General features: G+C 37.4%; 2 protein-coding genes across 6 annotated transcripts in view; one reads left to right on the top strand and one right to left on the bottom strand.

Annotated features, from left to right (window-relative positions):
- Positions 1 to 27,475, top strand: part of EDA (ectodysplasin A) — a 415,885-nt gene that overhangs the window by 333,835 nt on the left and 54,575 nt on the right. The gene's annotated exons all lie outside the window — the stretch shown is intronic.
- Positions 1 to 27,475, bottom strand: part of LOC145714407 (uncharacterized) — a 47,887-nt gene that overhangs the window by 3,351 nt on the left and 17,061 nt on the right. Inside the window, exons 2-5 of the mRNA XM_081793916.1 lie at positions 18,403 to 18,528; positions 15,033 to 15,250; positions 429 to 593; positions 120 to 222 (exon numbers count right to left, since the gene is read on the bottom strand). Coding sequence (XP_081650042.1) covers positions 120 to 222; positions 429 to 593; positions 15,033 to 15,250; positions 18,403 to 18,528 — 612 coding nt within the window. The remainder of the gene's footprint in view (positions 1 to 119; positions 223 to 428; positions 594 to 15,032; positions 15,251 to 18,402; positions 18,529 to 27,475) is intronic.

Below are 27,475 nucleotides of genomic sequence, written 5' to 3'. Positions count from 1 at the left end.
TCAGAGTCTGGCGGGTAGCCTTCCCCTACCTTCTGCTGTGTTGTAGTCCCATTTGTCCTGTGGAGGTCTGGTTAGGGGGAAAGCCGCATTAATGAGGTCAGGGTTAGATGTCGGCCGACCGTCGTCTCCGGGAACCAGCTTTCTTGATTCTAATTGGATCCTCTCTCGCTCCTCTGTAGTGAACAGGATGCGGAGGAGCTGCTGACAGTCGTCCCAGGTGGGCTGGTGGGTGAACATGACACTGTCTAAAAGAGCTATTAGATCTTTAGGGTTATCAGAGAATCGAGCATTCTGCGTTTTCCAGTTGTAAAGGTCACTGGTGGGAAAGGGCCAATACTGGAGTCGGGGGTTGCCTGTTTCATCGGGGGATCCTATTTCCCGCAGGGGTAGGGCCACAGTGGAGTCGGGGAGGCGAGGGTTTGGCTCACGCTGGGTGCGCCCGCGGGTTCGGCCGGCTGGCCCCTCGCGGTTGGTTTCATTTTCAGTGGGGCTCGGCGCGGCTGCTGCCTCCCGTCCTCCTGGTTCCGGCGCAGCTGCCACTTCCCGTCTTCCCCAGTCTGGCGCAGCTGCCGCTTCCTGTCCTCCCGGTTCCCCTAGGGGGGCAACTAGCGGGGCGACTGGTGGGGCGGCTGCTGCGGGCAGGGCCTGGGGTGCGAGGGGAGGGGGATGATAGGGTGGAGGGTCTAGGGATAGTAGGTCATGACTATCGGGCAATATGGGATACAAGGGCGCGGCTGGTGTCCTTGATTTTGGGGGACCTGCAGGCCGCATGGCAAGGACCTTACACGTTCCCGAGGATAGGAAGGGGGCCAACCAAGGGGGTGGATTTTCCACTAAACTCCTCCATACAAGAATGTAGGGAATCTGATCCGGGTGTCCCTTGCAACCCGGTAGAAAAATCTTTGATTTCACCTTAGCAATTATAGGGAGGCAGAAAGTTCCTTCGGTTGGCCATCCAACGCCAAAGGTTGGCCATTCGGAGCGTCAGAGGGTTATTAATTTTCCCCGCCGGATGTCTAAACTCAAATTCTGTCCTCTGGTTCTAACATCCCTGAAGTTAGCAACGAGGAGAGAAAGAGGAGTGCTTTGAGATTGGCCCATCTGTATCCTGGAGGTGGAGGAAAGGATTAAAAGGAGAAACAGTAAAGTTATGAGGATTTCTGGCTGGGCCAGGCCAGGTCACCTGTGAAAGAGAAGGAGTTTAACACTTAAAGGTTATAGAATAGAGAACACAACACTTAACACAACACTTAGATAGCTAGCGCATTTCGGGTGTCTGCCACCCGAACAGAAAAATTCCGATAGGCCCAAAAAGGTGCCCCAGACGGGTGCCAGTGGACGTCTCCTACTGGACCCGACCGACTGCCCTATAGCATGTCCACCAGGGCCGTGTCAGTCACTGATACAGATCCCGCGCGGGAGAGCCAGAAACGAACAAACAGAAACGGACAGAGCCAGAAACGAACAGACAAACAGAAACGGACAGAGCCGGAAACGAACAGACAAACAAATGGACAGAGCCGGCTCACTTACTGATCGGTCTCAGGGATGATCCGTTGACTTGGGGTCTGGTGGGTTTGGGGGGATCCCGGGCGAGCCCCCAAATGATATGCCCCGATTCGAGAGACCCCCCGAAAACAAACCACCAGAGTCCAGAGTCAAAGCCAAGCGGCAAGGGTCGTTTATTGCAGGTTTGAACCCCGTCCTTGGCGCACTCGTTGCCGGTGACGCTAAGAGGCCCCGAGCAAGGATCTTACAGTTTCTTTTATAGACAGGCACAAACAAGTTAGGGATTTTTTTAGAGGTTACAGAGCTGTTGTTGGTTGACATTTAAATTTGAACGCTCAGCAGAACTTGATTGGTTCCCGCCTTTATGTCAGACTACAACCGGGCACGCCCTGGCTGGTTTCGGGAATGGCGGGTGGGGGGGGGGGGTGGGGGGGGGAGGTCTTTTCTTTGCAGCTGTGAGTACACCTGGTAATTTTTCTCTTAGTCTCTCAGTACTGTGGAAACCAACCTGGACTATAAAATAGAATTGATCAAGAAATATTTATGTTGCATGGCAGAAATTTTTTTAATGTTGTTTTTTCCTTTTTTTGAGCATCTTGGGCTTCTATTCTGAAGAAGCCCATTCTTTTTAGGGATGGGCTAACCAATTATAAATACCAGAAAAAATGAGCATATCAATCTTTTTCTTTTCCAAATGAATGATGGGCTCTTTGTCCCATAAGCTGTAACATGCATAAGTACAGAGATTGGATTTAAGGTATGGGAGAAGCAGGAAATATTCATTAATTACATGGTCAAGTGGGAGAAATATCACATGAATACAGACATAATTGTCAGAGGCTAGTCATCTTCTTTAGAAGCTTTTTTGGAGTTATTGAGCACAAAATATGGGCCCTTACTTTATGTGCTTTATGTCATTGAATTCTCATAATAATCCTATAAAGTCAACATTATTGTTCTCATTTTACAGATGAGCAAACTGTGGCTCAAACATTAAGTAATTTACCCGAAGCCACACAACTGGTTAGTGGCATATTCAATAATCAATCCAAGGTATTTTTGATTCAAAAGTTCTTTGAAGTACGCTGCTTCCTAGTGACCTAGCATGGTCAGACACTTGCTTTTTCCTTGTGATATTCAGTGCTATAATCAGTCTGGTACTAGTAATGCAGCAACACCTGAAGCATACTGATTTGAGGGGTAAAGGAGAGTTTAAGGACCAGAAAATAGCATGTAAGACAGGGGTTGTAAAGTAAAGATATCGGCTTTTTCTGAAATGTTGAATTTGAAATTATATACTTTATACCAAGAATCCCAACAAGTAAAACTTACTATTACTTTGAGTTGAGAATGTGTGTATGGGGAAATTTTCCTGTTATTGCTTTTGAGACTTAAAGCAGCTGCTATTACAACCCTCCAGAATAACCTACTTTCACCAGTCTTACCTTTATTTAACAGTAAGTGTGAATGTCAAATCTTGTTTTATACAGAAGGAGCCAAAGTTTCCCTGCCACTTACATCTTTCCCCCAAGAAACAAAACCTTTAGAAACCCACAAAGGAGCATTGTATAGAAAGAGAACTTGGGCCACACCAAGAGTGATCACTTAACATTCCACAAATTTCCACTGAAATTAGGAAAGGTATTTTACAGTGCTTTTCATCAACCTAGTAAATCTCCATCTCTTAAAGTTTTCCTAGACACTCTTTCACTATGGTTTATTCCTTAAATCATTACTACTGTTCAGAAATCCCCTTAGATGTCAAAAAAATCAATTTTTGAGGGTGTTGTGTGCTTTCCTGATTTTTTTTTCTTAAAAAGAAAATAGAAGGACTTATGTTTCTTCCAAAATCAAGCAATTTCCTTCTAGTTCCTCCCTCTTGCACTAAAATCCCCTGGATATAACACGACAAACAAAACTCTGAAAAGTGGAAAGAACAAGCAGACTGCCTCATAACTTGAGGAACAATACAGTGGTACACTCCCTGGATTTCCTCTTTGCCTCCTATATATCCCAGACAGGTCACTACAGAAGCCTCCAATCCATAAGTGCCAACAGACACAGACAAAAACATCTCTAAGAAAAGCCTGATACCCATATCTAAAAGAAAGGAGGAAAGGGTTGCCTAACAATGGAAAGCCTTTTGGCAATACCTGTTCTATTCTAGCCAAACAACAACAGAAAAAAGAAAAAATCATGCCCTCCCCACTGTCCCCCAGTTTCAATGGAGCCTAGTAGGAAGTAATCTTTCACTCCACTCTTTCCACACAAATAAGCAGGCATCATGCTCCTATTCCCACTGCTGAGGTGGTGTTGGCAGAACTGGACAGGCAGTCTTTCTAATCCCCTATTCGGCAGAAGCAATGGTACTCCTATTCTCCTTCCAGAGTATTGTCATCCCAGTCCACTGGCAAGCTAAGCTGCCTCACTCACACCCAGAAGCAAAAAGAGTTAACAACTTGGTGCAAAGTAAAGCTAGTCACCACTGGACTTCATCACCATCTCCATGTCACTGAGGCCCAATGAGGAGGCTGAGCTTCCACCACCTCCACATCAAAAAGACTGAACAAAGGGATGCATATCAAGGCTAGTAAGCATTCCACTTTTCCCCCAACCCTGGTGTCAGGGATGCCCAGTGGGAATCTGCACTTGCACATCCATCTGGCAGCAATGAGACTGAAAAGGGCAATACAAAGCAGAGCTAGTCAGCACCCCTATCCCCACCCCACCCCCATTTCAATGGGGCCCAATGGAGAGCTGAACCTTTACCCCCAGTCAGCATCCAGTCTTAAATTAACAAGGTGGTAAAAGGTAGAGCTAGTTGGTATTTTTCTTTCCTTTCCCCTGGTGTCAGTCAGCAGGGCCCACAGGGAGCTGAGCTTATACTTCCATTCAAAGATAACAAAAGCCAGAAAAAAAGGTAACAGAAGCCTTACAGATCAGTGCCCCACTTTCCTGGGATAGTGCCAGCAGAGCCAGAGGGGTAGCTGAACTTCCACTCCCCATTTGCAACTAGGAAATAAGAGTCAGTGCCCCATTTTTGTCAGGGTCACATCAGTGAGATGCAGCAGGAACATATACACATACTCAACCCTTACATTATACCTCACCACAAGGACTCCCTCCTTTAAAAATGTAATCTTAAGTCTAGTAAGACAGTGTCCAAAAACCTCCAGTTTAAAGAAATATATAACTCGTGAGTGAGAACAGACACCAACACTCAGATGAATCAGATTTTATCTGACAAGGATTATAAAGCATCAATAATAAAAATGATCCAACAAGTAATTACAAATTTTTTGGAAACAACATACAAAATCTCAGCAAAGAAATAGAAATTATTTTTTAAAAGAAGCAAATCAAAATTATAGGACAAAAAATACAATAACTTAAACTCAGTGAATGGGCTCAATAACAGAAGATAGAATCAGTGAACTTTAGGTCAGAGCAGTAGAATTTACTCAGCCTGAACAGCAAAGAGAAACTAGACTGGAAAAAATGAACAAAGCCTCAGAGAATCTGGGACAACAACAAAAGATCCAGTATTCATATCATCAGAGTCCAAAAGGAAAGGAGAGAAAAAGAAGTACTGAAAGAGGACTTGAAGAAATAATGGCTGACTTAAAAAGGATAAAAATTCTGACATGCTAAAACATGGATAAATCTTAAGGATATTATACTAAGTGAAATAAGCCAGTCACAAAAAGACAAATACTATATGATTCCACTTATATGAGGTACCCAGAGTAGTCAAATACATAGAAAGAATAAGATGATTACTGCTAGGGGTGGGAGGTAGAGGGGAATGAAGCATTGTTTCATGGACGTAGAGTTTTAGTTTTGCAAGGTTAAAAGAGCTTTGGAGACTGAGTGTACAACAATGTGGAGATAATTAACACTACTGAACTTACAGTTAAAAATAGTTAAGATGGTAAATTTTATGTGTATTTTAATCACAGTAAAATTTTAAAGAAATTTTAAATGTAAGAAACTCTGAAAACCTCAAATTTGGCAAAATACATATTCAAGGCGATAAGTGAAACCCAAGTATAATAAACCCAAACAAATCCGTGCTATGACACATCATAATTAAACTTATGAAAACTAGAGATATTTTTAAAATTTTGAGATCAGCCAGGAAAAAATGATGCATTACTTCTAAGGGAACACCAGTTAGACTAACAACACATTTCGTATTTAAAAGCATAGAGACCAGAAGGAAATGGTACATTTTTCAAATGCTGAAAGAAAACTGTCAACCACAGATCTACATCAAGAAAAACCCCTTTGGGAATTAAGGGGAAATAAAGGAATTTTTTAAATGTTTATTTATTTTTGAGAGAGAGACAGAGCATGAGCAGAGGAGGGCAGAAAGAGAGAGAGAGACACACAGAATCCAAAGCAGGCTCTAGGCTCTGAGTTGTCAGCACAGAGCCTGATGCAGGGCTCAAACTCACAAACCACAAGATCATGATCTGAGCCGAAGTTGGGCACTCAACCAACTGAGCCACAGGTGCACCTAAAGGAATTTTTAGAGGAATAAGAGCATTTTTTTTGCTAGCAAAACTACACTTAAACATTGGCTAAAAGAAGTTCTATAAACAGAAATGATAACAGAATAAGGCTCAGAACTTCAGAAAAGAAAGAAATACACCCTAGTGGTGAAAATAGGGGTAAATACAATAGACTATGCTAGTTGTCATGAGTTTCTTAAATCATTTCTGATGGTTGAAGCAAAAATTATAACACCATCTGATATGGCCCAATGTATGTAAAGGAAATGCTTAAGGCAGTTAAGACATATATATTGAAAAAGTGGGGAGGATTCTCAACATCATTAGCCATTAGGGAAATGTAACTCAGAACCATAGTGAGATAAAACTTTGTATCCACTAGGGTGGCTATAATCAAAAAGATAATATAACAAGAGTTGGCAAGGACACGGAGAAATTGGAACTATCATAAACTGCTGGTGGGAATGTAAAATGATGCAACTAACTTTTTTGGAAAAAACAGTCTGGCAGTTCCTCAAAATGCCAAACATATGACCCATTACCATATGACCCAACACACATTCCCAAGTATAATCGAATAATTGAAACAGATATTCAAATTCTTATACATAAATGTTCATAGCACCATTATTTATAATAGCCGAAAACTGGAAACAGCCCAAATATCCATCAACTGGTGGATGGATAAATAAAATGTGGTATATTCATACAATGGAACACTATTTGGCAATAATATTGATGTGTGGTATGACATGGATGAATCTTGAAAACATTATGCTAAGTGAAAGAAGCCAGTAACATATTCTATGATTCCATTTATATGAAATGCCCAGAATCGCCAAATCCATAGAGACAGAAAGTAAATCCTTGGGGTGGAGGGAGATGGACAGAAATGAAGAGTGACTGCTAAGGGGTATGTGGTTTCTTTTGGGGATGATGAAAATGTTCTAAAATGAATTGTGGTGAGGTTTCCACATGTCTAAAAACCATTGAATTGTACATGTTAATGGATGAATGGTATGTGTGAATTGCATCTCCTTAGAGCTCTTAACAAAAGAAATAAAATGCAGAGTATAATTGGACCTAAATGAGAGGAAGGCTCCTGTGCTGTATTTGAAGTACTAAATCATCAATAGCAGTAGACTGTAATAAGTTATGTATGTATCATAATACCTAGAGCAACCACTAAAAAAACTATACTGAGTGGAATACTCAAAAACATTATAAATCAAGATGCAATCCTTAGAAGATTTTCAAATGGCCTACAAGAAGGTAGGAAAGAGAAAAAAGGAATTAAACAAAGGAAACAAACAGGAAACAAAATATAAAATGGCAGATGTAAGTGCTAACAGATCAATAATTACATTAAATGTAAATGATCTAAATATATCAATTAAAAGACAGAGATTAGTAGAATGGGTGATAAAATATTACCCAACTACATGTTGTCTACAAAAAATTCGTTTTGAATACAACCAAACAGGTACATTGAAAGTAAGAATGGAAAAAGATATATCATGCAAAAATTAATGTAAAAAAGCAGGAGCTGTTATATGAATATAAGATAAAATGTAATTCCAAGCAAAGAAAATGACTAGAGTAATATATAAAATATATAAAACAATAATATATATATAAATATATAAAATATATAAAACAATTATATATCAATTAAAATATATAAAATTATATATCAATTATATATCAATTAAAATATATAAAACAATTATATATCATGACTAAGTGGGATTTATTCCAGGCTTTATGAAAGAAATTAATAAATTCAGCCTCACATATCAATAGGCTAGAGGAGGAAAATTATATGATCATATCAATTAATGCTGAAAAAGCTCTTGGCAGAATCCAACACCCATTCATGATTCAAACCCTCAACAAACTAGGAATAGAGAGGAACTTCCTCAAATTGATCAAAAGCATCTATATCTATACCTATATCTATAATATATATCTATATCTATATCTATATCTATATCTATATATAGATAGATATATACATACATACACTACAGCCAAGATCATACTTTATAGTAAAAAACTGAATGCTTTCTTCCTAAGATTGAAACAACACAGGAGTATATGTTGTCATCATTCTTACTGAACATAGTACTGGAAGTGCTTTGCATACTGATCAGAAAGAAGAAATGCTATTTAGACCATTTACATTTGAGCTAATTACTGATAGATTAGGGCTTTAATCTGCCAAGTTTTTTTCCATTTTCTTTATTCTCTGTTTTGTTTGTTTTCTTTTCCTGCTTTCCTGTGAGTTACTTGAACCGTTTGCAGAATTTCGTTTTAGTAGTGCTTTTGAATGTATCTCTTTGTGTTGCTTAGTGGTCACTCTTGGTATTACATTGTGTGTACATAACTTACCAGTTTACTGGTATTGACATTTTACCACTTTGAGTAAACTGTAGAAAACTTACCTGTCTTTAAGTCCCTTTACTCTCCCCTTCCTCCATTTATAATTGTCTTAAATATTACTCCACATGTATTGTGAAACACATAAGAAAGACAGTGTTATAACTTGATTTAATTGTCACACACAACTCAGAAAGTCAAGAGAAGAAAGTCTATTGTATTTACCTTATTTTTGCTCTTCTTTTGTTCTTTCTTCCTGATAGTCCAAGATTCCTTCCTTTATCATTTCCTTTCTCTTTCAGAACTTCCTGTAGCCATTATTTTAGGTTAGGTCTGCTGGTCACAAATTTTGTTAGTTTGCCCTCATCTGAGATGTCTTGATTTCCCTTTAATTCCTGAATAATATTGTCACTGGGTATAGGATTCAGTGTTTGAAAGTTCTTTTCTTTCAGCACTTGAAAAATGTGCCACTTCCTTCTGTTCTTCCTGGCTTCTTACAAGAAATTCACTGCCATTTGAGTTGTTTTTTTTCTAAAAGGTAAAGTTTCACTTTTCTCTGGCTAAGAAGGTTTTCTTTTTGTCTTTGGTTTTAAAAGTTTAACTTCATGTGACTGTTATTGATCCCATGAGCTAAGCTTTTCATTTCAGTTATTTTTCAATTCTAATATTTCCATTTGGTTCCTCTTTATATCTTCCATTTCTTTGCCAAGACTTTCTATTTCTATGTGAGGCTTTAATTTTTTTTTTTTTTACCTATTTCAAGAGTGTTCATAATTACTCATTGAAGCATTCTTGTGATAGCTACTTTAAAAATCTTAGTCATAGAATCCTGTCATCTCTATTATCTCACTGTAGGTTTTTATGGATTATCTTTTTTCATTCAGTTTGAGATATTCTTGGCTCTTGGTATGACAAATGGTTTTTTATCAAAACCTCAACATTTTACATTTTGTTTTAAGGCTCTGGATCTTATTTAAACCTTCTGCTTTAACTGGATTTTTGTGACACTGCTCTGTCAGGGGGTAGAGGGGTTGTCCACCTCATTGTTTCCAGGTAGAGATTGAAATGCAGGTTCCACACTTGGTCTTCTTTGACATCTGAGGGAGAAGAGATTCCTCATTATTGTTGGGTAAGGGTGGGAGTTCCAACTTACCATATGTGTCAGTCTCTTCTGACATTGCAAGTGGGGTAGTCTAGTTACTTACTCATGGGGATGAATGTCCTTATTTCACTTTCTCTGACCCCACATGAGCAGGGGATGGGGGCACCTTGTTATAACTACATGAGAGTGGAATTTTAGGTTCCCATTCATCCTTTGCTGGAATGGTTGGGATGGAGCCACAGGTGTTTTTCTGCAGTGTTGCTGGAATAGAAAAGTTATTGTCTAAAAGCTTTCTCTCATGCCAGATCATTCCTTATCTGGGCCTTTAGGTCAAAGAGGATTTTGTTAGGGTTTTTCTTTTTCTGCTCCTGTTGGTATTTCAGGGCTGCTGGCATGTTCAGTTCCACGTCTGGGGTATATGAATCACAAAGAAAACCTGGAAAACTTATTCTGTCATTCCTTGGGTTCCAAGTTTTCTAAACAGTTTGTCTTCTTCTCTCCACCTTTCCAAGTCTTATGTTTATTTTATTATATATTAATGTGCAGGATCTTTTGTTTTATGTAGTGAGAGGAATAAGGAAAAGTATGCCTACTTCAGGAAACTTTTCCATTTAATGGCTACAAGATCTATAGTGATCCCCTGTTTTATTCCTTATATTAGTGATTTTTGTCCATTCTACTTTTGACTTTTGTCAGTCTTGTTAGAGGTTTATCAATGTTATTGATTTTTTTCCCCAAAGAACCAGATTTTTATTTCATTGATTTTCTTTTTGTCTTCCTGTTTTAAATTTCATTTATTTCTTCTCTTATCTGTATTAACTTCTTCCTCCTGATTATTTTGGTTATATTTTGCTTTGTGTTTTTGGTTTCCTGAAATAGAAATTTCAATTATTTCTTTGAGACCTTTCCCCTTTTCTAAATGTAAGCCTCTAGTGCTATAAATTTCCCTGTCAGCACTGCTTTAGTTGCATCCATAAATTTTGATATGTTGTATTTTTATTTTCAATAAGTTCTGTGTATTTTTTGTTTCCTTTGAGACTTCTCTGATTCACAGGTTGTTTGAAGTGTGCTTTTGAAATTTTCAATTGTTTGTAGATTTTCCTTATTTTCTATGTGTTACTGATTTCTAGTCTGATTCCTTTTCACTCTGAGAACACATTCTGCATTCTTTTGATGTTTCTAAATTTGTTGAAGTTTGTTTTTTGACCCAAAATATAATTAACCCTCATGGTGAATGTTTCATAGATGCTTGGGAAAAAAGTATATTCTTCTATTATTGAGGGAGTGTTATATAAACGTAAATCAGACTTTCTTGGGTGATTGTAGTGTTCAGTTGTTCTTTATGTTTGCTGATGCTATAGAGCTGATATCTATTAGCTCTATCAATTGCCCTGAATGGGGTGTTAAAGCCCCTAACTCTAATTTTGGATTTGTCTGTCTTTTTGATTCAATTTTGATTTAGTGTATTTTGAAGCTCTGCTGTTTGGTGCATACACATTTAGGATTGCTATGTCTTCTTAGTGTATCCATCATTTTGTCATTTTGTGATGTCACTGTCTGTCTCTGGTAGTTTTCTTTGCTCTAAAATCTTCTGTGTCTCATAATACTGATCTTCATATTTTTGTTATTTTTAAAAATTTATTTGTTTAAATTCAAGTTACTTAACATACAGTGTAGTATTGGTTTCAGAAGTAGAGCCCAGTGATTCATCACTTATATATAATGCCCAGTGCTCATCCTAACAAGTGCCCTCCTTAATGCCCATCACCCATTTAGCCCATATCCCCACCCACTTCCCCTCTAGCAACACTCAGTTTTCTCTATTTAAGAGTTTCTTATGGTTTGTCTGCCTCTTTGTTTTTCTTATTTTTCCTTCCTTTCCCCTATGTTCACCTGTTTTGTTTCTTAAATTCTACATATGAGTGAAATCATGATATTTGTCTTTCTCTGATTGACTTATTTTGCTTAGCATAATACATTGTTGCAAATGGCACAATATCACTCTTTTTGATTGCCAAGTAATATTCCATTGTATATATCTATTTCATATCTTCTTTATCCATCAATTGATGGACATTTGGACTCCATAATCTGGCTATTGTTGATAGTGCTGCTATAAACATTAGGGTGCACGTGCCCCTTCGAATCAACATTTTTGTATCATTTGGATAAATACCTAGTAATGCAATTGCTGTGTCATAGGGTAGTTCTATTTTTAACGTTTTGAGGAACCTCCATACTGTATTCCAGAGTGGCTGCACCAGTTTGCATTCCCACCAATAGTGCAAAAGTGTTCCCCATTCTCCACATCCTCACCAACATCTGTTGTTTCCTAAGTTGTTCATTTTAGTCATTCTGACAGGTGTGAGCTGGTGTATCTCATTGTGGTTCTGATTTGTATTTCTCTGATGGTGAATGATGTTGAGCATCATTTCATGTGTCTGTTAGCCATCTGGATGTCTTCTTTGGAAAAGTGTGTATTCATGTCTTCTGCCTGTTTCTTCACTGGATTATGGTTTTGGGTATTGAGTTTGATAAGTTCTTTATAGATTTTGGATATTAACCCTTTATCCAATACATCATTTGCAAGTATCTTCTCCCATTCTGTAGGCTGCCTTTTAGTTTTGTTGATTGTTTTCCTTCACTGTGCAGAAGCTTTCTATCTTGATGAGGCCACAATAAGTTCATGTTTGCTTTTGTTTCTCTTGCCTCCAAAAACATGTCTAGTAAGAAGTTGCTGCAGTCGAGGTCAAAGAGGTTGCTGCCAGTTTTCTCCTGTAGGATTTTGATGCTTTCCTGTCTTGCATTTAGGTCTTTCATCCATTTTTCATTTATTCTTGTGTATGGTGTAAGAAAGTGGTCCAGTTTCATTGTTTTGAATGTTGCTGTCTGGTTTTCCCAGCACCATTTTTTGAAAAGACTGTCTTTTTTCCTTTGGATGTCCTTTCCTGCTTTGTCAAAGATTCATTGGCCATACATTTTTGGGAGCATTTCTGGGTTCTCTATTCTGTTCCATTGTTCTGTGTGTCTGTTTTTGTGCCAGTACCATAGTGTCTTGATGAGTACAGCTTTATAATACAGCTTGAAGTCCGGAAATGTGATGCCTCCAGCTTTGGCTTGCTTTTCAGTATTACTTTGGTTATAGGGGTCTTTTCTCATTCCATACAAATTGTAGAGTTGTAAAATATTCAATTCAATTCAGTTCAGCTCAGTTTAATTCAATGCTCATGCACTGGAAGAACAAGTATTGTTGAAATGTCTATACTACCCAAAGCAATCTACACATTCAATCCCTATCAAAATAACACCAGCATCCTTCACAGAGCTAGAACAATCCTAAAATTTGCATGATCTTCGTTTTTTGGCTAATGTTAGTATGATATATCTTTTTTCATCCTTTTGTTTTTAACCTGTATCACTGTGTTTACAGTGAGATTTTGTTAACAGCATATAGTTGGATCATATTTTTAAAATATACTCTCTCAATCTCTGTGTTTTAATTAGTGTATGTAGAGTATATTTAAAGTAACTATTGATATTTAGGGCTTAAGCATGTTATTTATTTATTTATTTACCTTTTCTCTCTTTTTCCTTGCCTTCCTATGGGTTTCTTGCACATTTTTAAGGATTCTATCTTGTTTTATCATTACAGTTTTTAGTATATTACTTAGTATAATTTTTCTTACTGGTTGCTCTAGAAATTTGTGTGGGTATTTTAAATTTTTTAAATGTTTATTTATTTTTGAGAGATACAGAGACAGAGTGCGAGTGGGGGAGGGGCAGAGAGAGAGGGAGACACAGAATATGAAACAGGCTCTAGTCTTTGAGCTGTCAACACGAGCCCAACACAGGGCTCGAACTCAAGAACTGTGAGATCATGACCTGAGCTGAAGTCAGACGCCTAACCGACTGAGCCACCCAGGCACCCCATAGATATTTGTGTGTTTGTGTGTGTGTGTATGTAACATCACAGTCTATGCATACCAACAATTTACCATTTTGAAGTATTAAAATCTTACTATATTGAGTAACATTTAAATCTTTCCTACTGTTTAAATATAATTGTGTCAAGTATTTCCTCTACATAACATTGAGCATCATGACAAACACTGTTAACAATTTTTACTTCAACCATCAAATATGATTTAGGAAAGACATGAGAATTAGGATAGTTTATTATCTTTACCTTTATTTTTACCATTTTCTTTGTTCTTTTCCTTCTGAACTCTGAGCCTTTTGTTATCCTTTCCTTTTTGTTTAGAGAGCATTCTTTAGCCATTTTATTTTATTTTATTTTATTTTAATTTTTTTTTAACATTTATTTATTTTTGAGACAGAGAAAGAGCATGAACAGGGGAGGGTCAGAGAAAGAAGGAGACACAGAATCTGAAACAGGCTCCAGGCTCTGAGCTGTCAGCACAGAGCCCGACGTGGGGCTCAAACCCACAGACTGCGAGATCATGACCTGAGCCGAAGTTGGATGCCCAACCGACTGAGCCACCCAGGAGCCCCTCTTTAGCCATTTTAAAGGGCATATCTGCTAGCAAGAAATTCTCCTAGTTTACCTTTGAAAATTTCTTTAATTCCTCTTCATTTCTGAATGGTAGTTTTGCTGAATATAGAACTTGTTTTTGACAGTTTTTTCTTTTAGCATATGAATTATTATTGTGCCACATCCTTCTAACCTCCACACTTTCAGATAAGAAATCCTCTGGCATTCAAATTGATGTTTTGTGTTTGTTTTTTTTTTATAGGTAATACACTGTTTCTCTCTAATTGCTTTCAAGATAATTTCTCTGTCTTTAGTTTTCAGAGTTTAATTAAGATGTTGATTGGTGTGGGTGTCTTTTGGTTTACCTTGTTTGATGTTCATTCAGCTCATTGAATCATAGGTTTATGTCTTTTGCCAAAATGAGGTGCTGTCAGCCATTAATTATTTGAATATGTTTCCGTTCTACTCTTTCTCCTCTCCATCTGGGCCTCCCATGTTAGCTATCTTGTTTTTGTTCCACAGGTCCCTGAGGCTCTCTTCACTCGTATCAGTGCATTGTTTATCAGTTGTTCAGACTGAATAAATTCTATTCATCTGTCAAGTTGGTAGTTTCCGTCTTCTTTTATCTCCACTCTACTATTGAGCCAAGACAGTTTTTTATTTTAGTTATTTTGATTTTTAGTTCCAGAATTTCCATTTTGTTTTTTCACAACTTGTATTTCTTTTCTGAGATTTTCTATTTTTTTCATTTGTTTCAAGGGAATTTGTAATTAATTGTTGAAGCAATTTTATGGTGGCTGCTTTAAAACCTGTGTCAGATGGTTATGATAGTCTTACCCATCTCAGATTGTATCAATTGATTTTCTTTTCTCATTCACATTGTGATTATTTTATTGTATCATTGGGTATTAAGAGATTCTTCATTCTGTTTAAATCTTCTATTTTAGCAAGCAGCAAGCCTAGTTAGGTCTAGTGTTATTCTGGCCTATTTTTATAAGCCATATTCCAGTGACAATTTAGTTTTCTGAGTCTTTACGATGCTACTCTGGTCTGTTTCATACTCTGGCTCTACTTGTACTCCAGCTTGATCTCTGCTGGTGCCATGTATGGGGGCAGAAGGTGCTTCCATGGGCCACCCGGTGTCATGAGGTAGAAGTTCAGGAATGCAAGAACTATGAGACTGAGAACATTTTCCCTTGCCTATTCTCTGGCCATCCAATGCTGGTGGGATCTCCACTTCATCTTTACTGGTGCCTACAGAGGAAGAAATCACCTAACTGGGTTGCCTTCTGGAAGATAATACAGGTTCTATTCTGGTCTTTGCCACTCAGTGGAGGTAGAGGAACCTTGGACCCTGGTTCATCTTCTGCCCACTCACTGCAGGACTAAGAGACACTTTGAATAGGAATGGGTTTCATATATTAAAGGCACCTAATGTAATGCTAATGTTATATCAGCCCTTGTTTGATTTTATCATATTAGCGCCACTGGATGTTGGTATCTTATTGACCTATCATTTTCCCCTTTTTTGAACCCAATGTCCTTTGCTTTCTGAAACTTAGGAAGAAAGTTGTAATAAGTGACAAAAATGAGAGGTTTGGCATCAAATAACTTGAGTTTGAACCTTGACTTTGCCTTTGGCTGAGAGATCCTAAGCAAGTGGTATTCTCTTCCTTGAACTTCAGTTTTATTCCTGGTAAAATTGACATGCTACCACCCACCCACAGAGCTAATGTGAGAATTAAATTAAAATAATTGTAAATTTACTTTGTGAAATGATATACAAAGGGATGTGGCACTTTTTGTACTCATCTGTTTTTCTCTATAATTGCTTCTATTCTTGTCATATCTACCTGTACCATCACCACCACACTAGGTAACCTTAATGCACCAACCCCAATACCCTTGTTTTAAGTTCTAATCCTTGAACTGGTGCCAGGCTGACAACATAAGAATCAGCTAAGGGCCTGCTTTTGAAATACAGATTCTCTCACTTGACCCCCATATTTTATTTAACAGATCTCAGATGAAGCCTAGAAATCTGTATTTTTAAAATTCTCTCCAGACAGTTCTTTAAACACAGCCAGATATGGGACCCTCTTTGCCTGAAACACTTAGCACCATACCTTGTACCTGCAGACAGTTATAAATGGTTGATAAATTAAAGAAATTCTGGAAAAGAGCAATCCATATGACTGAAAGGATAGAAAGTTGCTTCTTGGAAGGATGGGAGAAAGGAGGTAGAGTATAGGAGACCAAAGAAGGGGAGACAATTTGTGGCTGTTTTCTATTTGCAAAGTGGGTTATTTTGAAGACTCTAACAGATTTTTCTCCTTTTGTGCAATAAACTGAATAGGCAATAAGCTTATGTGGTAATGAGCAATTTCCATTATATACCAGGAGGAATTTCTTGACACTTGGTGGGATTCAGGGTTAAAGCAGGTCACAGTAAGAGGTTACAAACCAGCCTTTCATGTTCCAAACTCCTGCCCCCCCTAGGTCAAAGGTGACCTACTCACATAATCTCTTAACATTCTCTTCCACTTCTGTAATTTCAGCTACATCATGGGTCCTTAGAAACAAAGCCTGGTCAATTAAACTAGCAATTACATCTTTTAAAATGCTAGTGATTTTAAGTGTTTTGTTTGAAAAGTCTTAGTCAATAGGAGCATAAGACTATTAATAACACCAAAATATTTAGCTGTCTATTGAAATTTCTTCACGGTATCAAATAAAATGGGAACAGATGCAACTAGACTTGGTTAGTAGGTAACAGATTTATTGGACTTGCTTATTTTAAAAATTAATGTTATAAACAACATATGTTAAAAATCCTATAAAACTGCTTTGGAAATCATCTTCCTGGGAAGCCAAAATCCCTGCTAATGTTCTGAATTTGCTTTTCAAAACCAAATGATGACATCGTATACATCTGCAGCAATGTTTAAAACAATGTTTCTTTGAAACAGAGTTTACTCTGCATGGGTGTGCATTCAGTAGCAACCCCAATGTTTCAAACACCTGGTCTCTTCCCAGAATATAATCCATCCAATCCCTTGAGAGAAGACAGTTTCTCTATTTACAAATACAGGTGGTGTTGCTATGAGTTACAGTTTTCAGGAAGTTTTCATACATAGTTCATGATTTTAAAGCAAAACCAAGTCGTGAGAGTGAAATCAACAGATCTTTGGCCTATCCTGAAGGCCAGAGACTTAAGGAGAATCTCAACTGGCTTTTTATTTTTTCTGTCACATATGCAAGTCTCCTGTTGAATCTCTCTGGTCCACTGTTCCCTCTAATGAAGTCATGTTCTGTGCTCAGGGCAGTAATATCCTCAGAAGCATATGTCTCCCATAAAGCATGACCTCATTCCTTGGAATGGGAATAGCCAGCAGTAGACTGTTGGGGTAATGTGGGGGTAAGGGATTTGTTTAAAAATAGTTTTCTTAAATACTTTGTTCAACTTTTTTTTTTATAAATTTCTGTTAAAAGGCAAATCTAGTTTGTTGCTTTTTTGTTGTTGTTAACCTCGCTTCTCAAATACAGAAGGGGCAACCACTAGGCCAGAAAGAACAGAATCCTCACAGAGCATAGTCACTTCCATCCAATTATGTTTTAAAGACAGAGTGACAGATTTGGGCACAACAGGATAAAACTTTGGATTTTCCAAATGCTAAATCTAGGCTCTATATCAGATGTCACTGAATCACAGCTTAGATTTCAACAAGCACTTTATAATGGACCTGGAACTCAGAGGATATAAACTCAAATGCCCAAGGAAACTTACTGACCCAGATGCTCTCAGCAAATTAGGCAAGTAGGAACATTGCTAGAGAAGGAAAAGATAGAGGAAAAGAGTGGACCAATTAGAAAGATGCAGTTGAAGCAAATCCAAACTTGCTCAGGAAGATGGCTATTCCTGTTCCAAGTGCAGGGCAGTTTCTGAGCACTAACTTCCCAAATTATTAGTAATAACCAAAATTTGTGACATCTCTGACATCCTATAGCCAGGCCTTTCAGTCACAGCCCCTATGTCCTAGTGTGCTCCTCACTTTTGTTTGTGCCTATGCAGAAAGTGAGCACCCTAAGAAAGAAAAGGTCCAAAGAGCTAATTTCCTAAAGAAAAAAAGGAAAGACCTTTCCACAAACACCATCACAAGGAAATATAAGGTACTTACCATCTGAGCTCAGCACCTGCAATTTGTAAGTTTAATCACTACATTCCCATAAGAGGTTTGTTTCAATTATAGTTGTGCATTTAATAAATGAAGACATGCCAATAATGCTGTAAATATTAATTGTTGGTGATAAATACTGAAATTATATTTCTTTCTTCAACTCCCACATTAGTTGCCTTAGCTGGCAACTAGTTATCCTTCAAAGAGTAATTTAAGCTTCATCCCTACCATAAAGCAAACTTTCCCAGACTTCATTCCTTATGCTCCTTGAAACCAACCATCCTCTTGCCTTCTTCCATTCTTCATCTTCATCTTTTCCACATCTGATTCCTCTGGAAGCAATGACAATAGCACCTAAAATGAAAATACAAAGAAATCAGAGGAGAGACCAACGGACTTTTTTAAAAGTTAACATGGCTGGGAAAACTGTTTAAAAATCTGAGGTCGTGTATCAGTTGTCCCTCAAGAAAGTGCTGCAAACTAGGAATAGCATAAATTTTTTAAATGAAGGCTATTATACACTTTTTTCTACCAGTAATAAAAAATACCTAATAATATCCTAGGAGAGAAAAGAGGTAAGCCCAAATCAAGATATTACAGAACAAATATTTCCCATGTTCCATTAACTGTTGCATAGCATAGAAAGAGAAAGAATGCTTATCAGTATTTTATGAAATTGGTATGATCTGATAACAAACCCTTCCAAAAACAGCATCAAAAAGGAAACTAAAGATGTCTTACATAAAAATCCTAAATAAACTTAACAAATCAAATCCTGCAATGTAGTTAATGTATATGTCATAACCAAGTAAGATTTATCCTAGGAATGCAAAGATGGTTCAATAATAGGAATTCTTAATATTACATGACATCAGCTCAAAGGATATAAGTTATATGGTCATCGCAGATACCACAAAGCCATTTGATAAAAATTTAACCTCCTTTACTGATAATTTTTAGCAAACTAGGTGTAAAAGGATATTATTTAATATAAGAATTTCTTAATCTAATAAATAGTATAGCACTTAATGATAAGTATATCAGAGGCATCCCTGCCAAAACTAGTAATAAGACCAAGGTGTTCATTATAATTGCTGATGTTCAACATTGTTCTTGAAGTTGTAGCCAATGCAATGAGGCACGAAACTGAAATAAAAGTCATAACTATTGGGGGATTATACAAACTATCATTATTTATGGATATGATTCTATAGCTAGTAAACCCAAGAAAAACTAATTGAAAGGTATGTTAAATAAGAAATACCATCATTGTGGCCAGGTCTTAAAATGTCTGTTCTGTGTAGTACAAATATAATACTAAACATCCTTTATTCAAACATTTATAAGTTGAATATTATTGAAAAATTAAAAAGAAAAACTTTCTGCAAGAAGTTAAATCCTTCAAAGCCATTTTAGAATTTTGCTGTGCCTTAGGACCATTATTCTGAACATCAATTCATATTATATTAAAAGGTTTAGTTTTTTGAGCTTTCTGTTTGCTTGGGTTTGGGGTGAGTGAAATTCATATGAAATTTTGCAAAGAAATAAACTTGTAATTTTTGAGTGCTTAGAGAATATCTTACATATGGTATTTATGTTATCTTTTATAACCCTAACAATTCTGTAAGATTAGAAATAATTCCTCCATTTTACAAATGAGGATGCACTCAAAGAAATGAAACAGTTTGCTCAATGTCATACAACACTTAGTGGCGGAGCTGGAACTTGAATGCAATTATGTAACCTGTAATTATGGATCCAATCTCCCTGCAAGGGAAAAGGTATTTCCTGGAACAATGTTCTGCAGAATACAATGTGTGGAAGATAGCATGAACAATGTGGGTGGCAATACTGAAAATAGAAAAGGCAAGCTAACATTTACCATGTTGAAAGATAATCTCAGATGAAGCCAGGTAGGTATATCCATGTTGGGAAAAGATAAAATTGGATTGGCTTCTTCCTAAATCAAAGTATTGAGCAGCATTTCCATCCTAGGGAAGGAACTAATGTAAATGACCAGAGTACGCACCAACTGAGCATTAGATGTCCCCAGTTTATTCCATCATTAGAAGAATAGAGTGTGACTCAGGTTGAGCCCTCTCATTAAAAGGGCACCACATACACAATAGCACAACAGCTAGCCATCTTTAACTATTCTGGGACCCAGCCTAGAGCCATGTTGCATACATGTAGTTCTTAATTAACTGCTGTTTGTGGTCTGGCTGACCAACTGTTGTGGCTGCACTTCTCCCCGGTATAAGGGAACCAAGGGACCACCTACCCAACTTTAGCAAGGCTGGCAGAATTGCTTCTGGGAACAGCACATGGCACTAGCCTTCTGGGCCCATCAATGGGGTTGACCTGCCCACAGAAGGATAGTGTAGCTCTGAGGATTTATGTCATATCCCAAAAGAAGATTCTCTCTGACTCCTCTCCTCTGCTTGACAAAAAGGTTAAGATAATAAAATTGTCAGTGTAACCTTTAACATGTTTAATGAGTTAGCACATCCCACTACTAAAGAAATCTACTTAATTCATGTGCATAAAATAATTCATGTGCATAAAGTAATTTCTTGCATTTTCTTAAAATTTCACACTTTCCAAATTTGATTTTGGTTCTATTATCTCATTGATCCCCAGAGCTGAATATTGAATACCCCTGATTTCAAGTCCAAGTTAAAAGGAAAATGAACATTAACAGAAATGAAGGAATTGGCACTTACAGATTGACCTAGAGCAGTGGTTCTCAATCTTGGCCACACATTAGAATCACCTGGGGAGTTTTAAAAATTCTTATGTTCATGCCTAGCTCCAGACCAATTGCATCAGAATCTCCAAGCATTAAGTTTTTGAAGTTACCCAGGTGACTTCGTTCTATAGCCAGATTTGAGAACCATTAACTTAGAAGATGACTTCAATCTGAAGCATGTGAGTTTCAGGTAATAGGAATGCATTCATGTGGCAATGTCACAGTAGTAGTTGGAGACATGGGTTGTGATTTGGGGACTGTGATTCTCCACAAGAGTTGAACCCCTGGAAAGAAATATGCTTGTGAGAGAGTTTATAAGTAGAGAAAAGGAAGGGCCTGAAGGCTAACCTTTGATATTCATAGTGTTAAGATTTTTTTAAAAAGCCATATGTTTTCATAATAAAAATACCATGACTAATAGAAGCCTTTATAGAAGAAACTGGGTATGTGTCTAAAGGGATCAATAGGAGTGATTTATTTAGACACTAAGAAAACCTTTAATTAAAGTTCTGCAACAAAGGTTATTATGTTTTAAGTTGTGTCACCACACACCAGGGAATTACAGGAACGATCCTATGAAGAGGGCTTGAATACAGTGAAAAAGGGTAGTGATCAATGCACATCTTGCTAGGTTGGGAGCATCAACAGTAGAATTTCTATAATAGCTGTTTTCTGTTTCATTTAACATTTTTATATATGATCTAAGTGTGAGTTTGCAGTGAAATCTCTAAGCTCATAGATGACAACCCATTTAATCCACACACTCATTCAAAGCTCTGATACTTACTATCTGTGTAACCTCTGACAAGTTGCATAACCTCTCCTGTTTCCTCCGCTGTAAAATAATGAAATTGGACATAAACGTCTCAGCTAGAAATTCTATAGTTTAGCATAACTCAGCTCCTCATTCTGTGTCTACAATGGAAACACATAATCAAGTTCTTTAGTTGATTAGAGCAATGTTAGAGAGTGGCAATTATGGGGTCAAGGACCAGAGAAAGCAATTGTTATACAGAACTACTCACTATACAGAGTTCATTGTAACCGGATTGGCAAAGCACTGTTTCTGCCAGCCATCTGTTGGATCATAAAAATAGCTTTGTTATACAGGACCATCCTTTATAATTGGATTTAACCTGTACCACAGATTTATTCAACAATAAATTTATAAATCTCTTATATGGCATTTTAGAGCTGAGGTTCATAAAATTTTAAAGAAGTCACCTAGTCCATACCTATATTTGGCAGAAGGAAAGAGAAAAGCAGACAAGTGATTTGTCCAAGGTCCTCCAAGATCCATTTCATATTTGTGCAGTAAAAGATCTAAGAAGTCGTCATTGAAAAGATCTGTTTATTTTTTCTTAACCCTTTGTTTCCCAAACTCTTTTAGACCGAGGAATTCTTTTTCTAAGAACAACTGAAAATATTACAAAAGACCCTTGTGTTCCCTGGAGCATAGTGTGAAAAACACTGCACTAGACCACATAATCCAGTTCCATTCATCTTTTTAATCTGAAATTGTTGCTCTTAGGTCTGGTTTTTTCATCCTAACCACTAAAGTGACCAAAGACCAAGTGTTGCAAACTATTTCCTTAGTAAGAACACACACCTGTCACTTTGGAACATCTTTGGTAACATGAAGAAATCTATGCCTCATGGAACTTTGAGAGACCATTAAGCTTCTGAAATGGCAGCAGCTAGTGGTACTGTTATAGTGTTGCCTGAAGCACAGTAAGATTTTTTATAATATTTTTGAGTCTTTCCCAAACTAGGCCAGAACTGAGCCAGAAAAGTGTCACCTCGGATCATAACTTTAAGTCATGCTTGTGGAGCCTGAAGTACCAGGCATGAGCCCCTACTGCAAGGGCTAGAGAGGAAACCCTTGGATGAAGGATGCAAACCTTCTCATATTGGAAATACTTTAGAGATTGGGATGGGATGAGGTAAAGTGGGAATCATTATGCACAGCCTACCTTTTCTTGCCTTCTGTCATGCTTAGAGCAGATGTTAGAAATGTAATCTGGGCTCTGAACATGAGCATACCATGTGGTTCTGATTCAAAATTCTCACTCCTCTTTGAAGCTAATGACTTCCATCTTTTTCAGATATATTGAACATGCCACACGTATTTGTGCATTCTGTTTACAGTTCTAACGGTGTGAGACAGAACATGAGGTAAACTCTTAAGGGTACAAGATTTAAAAATACAGACTATGGTGAAGATTGTTTTGCCTTTATTTTAAATAAAAAATTCCAGTCCTATACCTCCCTATCTGCCAGCCATTGTACTTACTTTCCTCCTTATTGCTTCTCTATGGTCCTAAAGAAATGTTGGCCATGTCCAGTTCTCTGGTATAGCTCTATATATAAAGAAAGAAAAGCATGAAAGCAGGGAGACTACTACCTGTATAACCAAGAACAACTGACATTAAATAAACATTTATTATCTACTATAGGCACATCATTTTTACTTCTTTAGTCTGCAAAACAACTCTATAAATTGATAGAATTATGCTCATTTTTCAAATTGACAACTTTTGATGCTATTATTGGTATTTCTAGCATGACTATGATTTAATAAAAGGTGCAATGAACTTGAAGTCAGAAGAATCTTCATTCAGGGACACCTGGATGGCTTATTTGGTTGGGTGTCCAACTCCTGATTTCAGCTCAGGTCATGATCTCATGGTTCATGAGATTGAGCCCCAGATTGGGCTCTGTGCTGAGTGGAGCCTGCTTGGGATTCTATCTCTCTCCATCTCTGCCACTCCCCCACTCACTCTCTCTCTCTCTAAACATAAATAAATAAACTTAAAATAAAAGAAGAATCTTCATTCATATTCCAAGTTTACCACTTACTTTAGTCGTTCATGTATTCATTCAGCAAAAACTGCATTGAACACCTATTATAAAAGAAATGTGTTAGGTGCTGAAAATACAGAGATGAATAAAGAAAGCATAGCCTTTGCCCTCAAGGATTTAACAATCTAGTAAATGTAACAATCACTTAATCAGAAAATTGCAGTGTGATAAGTGCAGCAGTTTATTATGGGAACACAGGAAAATAGTTGCCTGAGCTATCTTAAAGGATAAGTAGGCATTTGAAAGAAAGATGCACAGGAGAAGAACACTTCAGGCAGAGGGAATTGAATGAAGAAAAGAACAGAGGCAAGAGATGTGAAAGTGGAGTGTGGTGGATATACAGCCAGGGCTTAGAGATCTATGTTGAATTACATGCAGTTCATTGTTGTTTTTATTTTTATTTATTTTATTTTTTTAAATGTTTATTTATTTTTGAGAGAGAGAGAGAGAGAGACAGAATATGAGCGGAGAAGGGGAAAAGAGAGAGAGGGAGACACAGAATCCGAAGCAGGCTCCAGGCTCTGAACTGTCAGCACAAAGCCCGATGTGGGGCTTCAACTCATGAACTGTGAGATCATGACCTGAGCCAAAGTCAGACACTTAACCAACTGAGCCACCCAAGCACCCCTTGTTTTTAAACCAGTGGACATTTTATAAATTTATTTTCATAATTAATACACTATGTTTTAGAGCAGTTTTAGGTTTACAAGAAAGTTGAGTAGAAACAGGGAGTTCCCATATATTCTCTCTACCTCCACCACTGACAACCACTGATATTTTTACTATCTCCATAGTTTTGTCTTTTACAGAATATGATATGGTTAGAATCATGCAGTGTGTAGCCTTTCAGATCAGCTTTTTTGGCAACATGCATTTAACTTTCCTCCATGTCTTTTCATAGTTTGATAGCTCACTTCTCTCTTTTTAGGTTTTTATTTAAATTCCAGTTAGTTAATATACAGTGTAATATTAATTTCATGTGTACAATATAGTGATTCATCACATACATACAACACCCAATGCTCATCACAACAAGTGCAATCCTTAATCCCCATCACCTATTTAACCCATCCCCACACTCCCATCCCCTCTAGTAACCATCTATTTGTTCTCTATAATTAAGAGTTTCTTTCTTGGTTTGCCCCCCTCTCTCTCTTTTTTTCTCCTTAGCTCATTTGTTTGGTTTCTTAACTTCTATAATTGTAATCATATGGTATTTGTCTTTTTCTGACTTATTTTGCTTAGCATAACACTCTCTAGCTCCATCCATGTCCTTGCAAATAACAAGATTTCATTCTTTTTATAGCTGAGTAATATTCCATTGTGTATATATACTACATCCTCTTCATCAGTTCATCAGTTGATGGACAGTCAGGCTCTTTCCATAATGTGGATATTGTCGAAAGTGCTGATATAAATATTGGGGTACATGTATCCCTGTGAATCAGTATTTTGGTATTCTTTTGGGCAAATACCTACTAGTGAGATTGCTGGATCATAGGGTTGTTCTATTTTTAACTTTTTGAGGAACCTCCATACTGTCTTCCAGAGTGACTGCAGCAGTTTGCGTTCCCACCACCAGGGCAAGAGGGTTCTCCACATCCTCACCAACACCTGTTGTTTCTTTTGTTGCTGGTTTTAGCCATTCTGACAAGTGTGAGATGATATCTCATTGTAGTTTTGATTTGTATATACCTGATGATGTGTGATGTTGAGCATCTTTTCATGTGTCTGTTGGCCATCTGGATGTCTTCTTTAGAGAAGTGTCTATTCATGTTTTCTGCCCATTTCTTCACTGGATTATTTGTTTTACAGGGGTGGAGTTTGGTGAGTTCTTTGTAGATTTTGGATACTAACCCTTTATCAAATATGTCATTTGCAAATATCTTCTCCCATTCTGAAGGTTGCCTTTCAGTTTTGTTAATTGTTTCTTTCACTGTGCAGAAGCTATTTATTTTGATGAAGTTCCAATAGTTCATTTTTGCTTGAGTTTCCCATTGCCTCAGAGGACATATCTAGAAAGAAGTTGCTACAGCTGATGTCAAAGTGTTTTCTCGTCTAGGATTTTTTAAAATTTTTATAATGTTTATTTATTTTTGAGAGAGAGTCAGAGCATGAGTGGGGGAGGGGGAGAGAGAGGAAGACACAGAATCTGAAGCAGGCTCCAGGCTCCAGGCTCTGAGCTGCCAGCACAGAGCCTGACACAGGGCTCGAACTCACAAACTATGAGATCATGACCTGAGCTGAAGTCAGATGCTTAACTGACTGAGCCACCCAGGCACCCCTCTCCTCTGGGATTTTTATGGCTTCATGTCTTGCATTTAAGGCTTTCATCCATTTTGAATTTATTTTTGTGTATGGTGCAAGAAAGTGGTCCAGTTTCATTCTTTTGCCTGTTGCTGTCCAGTTTTCCCAACACCATTTGTTAAAGAGTCTTTTTCCTATTGGATATTCCTTCCTGTTTTGTCAAAGATTGAGCATAGAGTTGTAGGTTCATTTATGGGTTTTCTATTCTGTTCCATGGATCTATGTGTTTATTTTTGTGCTGGTACCATACTGTTTTGATCACTACAGCTTTTTTTTTTTTTAATATAACTTGAAGTCCGGAATTGTGATGCCTTCAGTTTTGCTTTTCCTTTTCACGTTTGCTTGGCTTTTCGGGGTATTTTGTGGTTCTATACAAATTTTAGGATTGTTTGTTCTAGCTCTGTGAAAAATTATATTGGTATTTTCACAGGCATTGCATTAAATCTTTGGATTGCTTTGTATAATGTACACGTTTTAACAATATTCCTTCTTCCAATACATTAGCATGGAATGCCTTTCCATTTCTTTGTGTCATCTTGATTTTTGTTCATTAGTGTTTTATAGTTTTCAAAGCCCAAGGCTCTCTCTTCTTTGGTTAGATTTATCCCTAGGTATCTTATCATTTGGAGTGTGATTGTAAATGGGATCAATTCCTTAATTTCTCCTTCTGCTGCTTCATTATTGATGTATAGAAATACAACAGACTTCTGGGGCGCCAGGATGGCTCAGTCAGTTAAGCATCTGCCTTCAGCTCAGGTCATGATCTCATGGTTCATTGGTTCAAGCCCTGCGTCTGGCTCTGTGCTGACAGGTCAGAGCCTGGAGCCTGCTTCGGATTCTGTCTCCCTCTCTCTCTGCCCCTCCCCTACTCACACTCTGTCTCTCAAAAATACATAAACATTAAATTTTTTTTTAAAAAAAGAAATGCAACAAACTTCTTTACATTGATTTTGTATCCCACAACTTTACTCAATTTGTCACTCTAGCAATTTTTTTGGTGGATTCTTTTGAGTTTTCTATATAGAGTATTGTCATCTGCATATAGTGAAAGTTTTACTTCTTCCTTGCCAATTTGGATGCCTTTTATTTCATTTCTTACCTAATTGCTGTAGCTAGGACTTTCAGTACTATATTAAAGAACAATGGTGAGAGTGGACATCCTTGTCTTGTTCCTGATCATTGAGGAAAAGCTCTCAGTTTTTCCCCATTGAGTATGATATTAGCTGTGGGTTTTTCATATATGGCCTTCATTATGTTGAGGTATGTTCCCTATAAACCTACTTTGTTGAGAGTTTTTATCCTGAATGGATGTTGTACTTTGCCAAATGCCTTTTATGCATCTAGTGAAATGATCATGATCATATAGTTCTTATCCTTTCTTTT

Source organism: Panthera onca, chromosome X (genome assembly GCF_046562875.1).
Source record: "Panthera onca isolate mPanOnc1 chromosome X, mPanOnc1 haplotype 2, whole genome shotgun sequence".
Classification (NCBI taxonomy): Eukaryota; Metazoa; Chordata; class Mammalia; order Carnivora; family Felidae; genus Panthera; species Panthera onca.
Note: the sequence above shows the minus strand (reverse complement) of the source record. Positions and strands in the feature narration are given on the sequence as shown.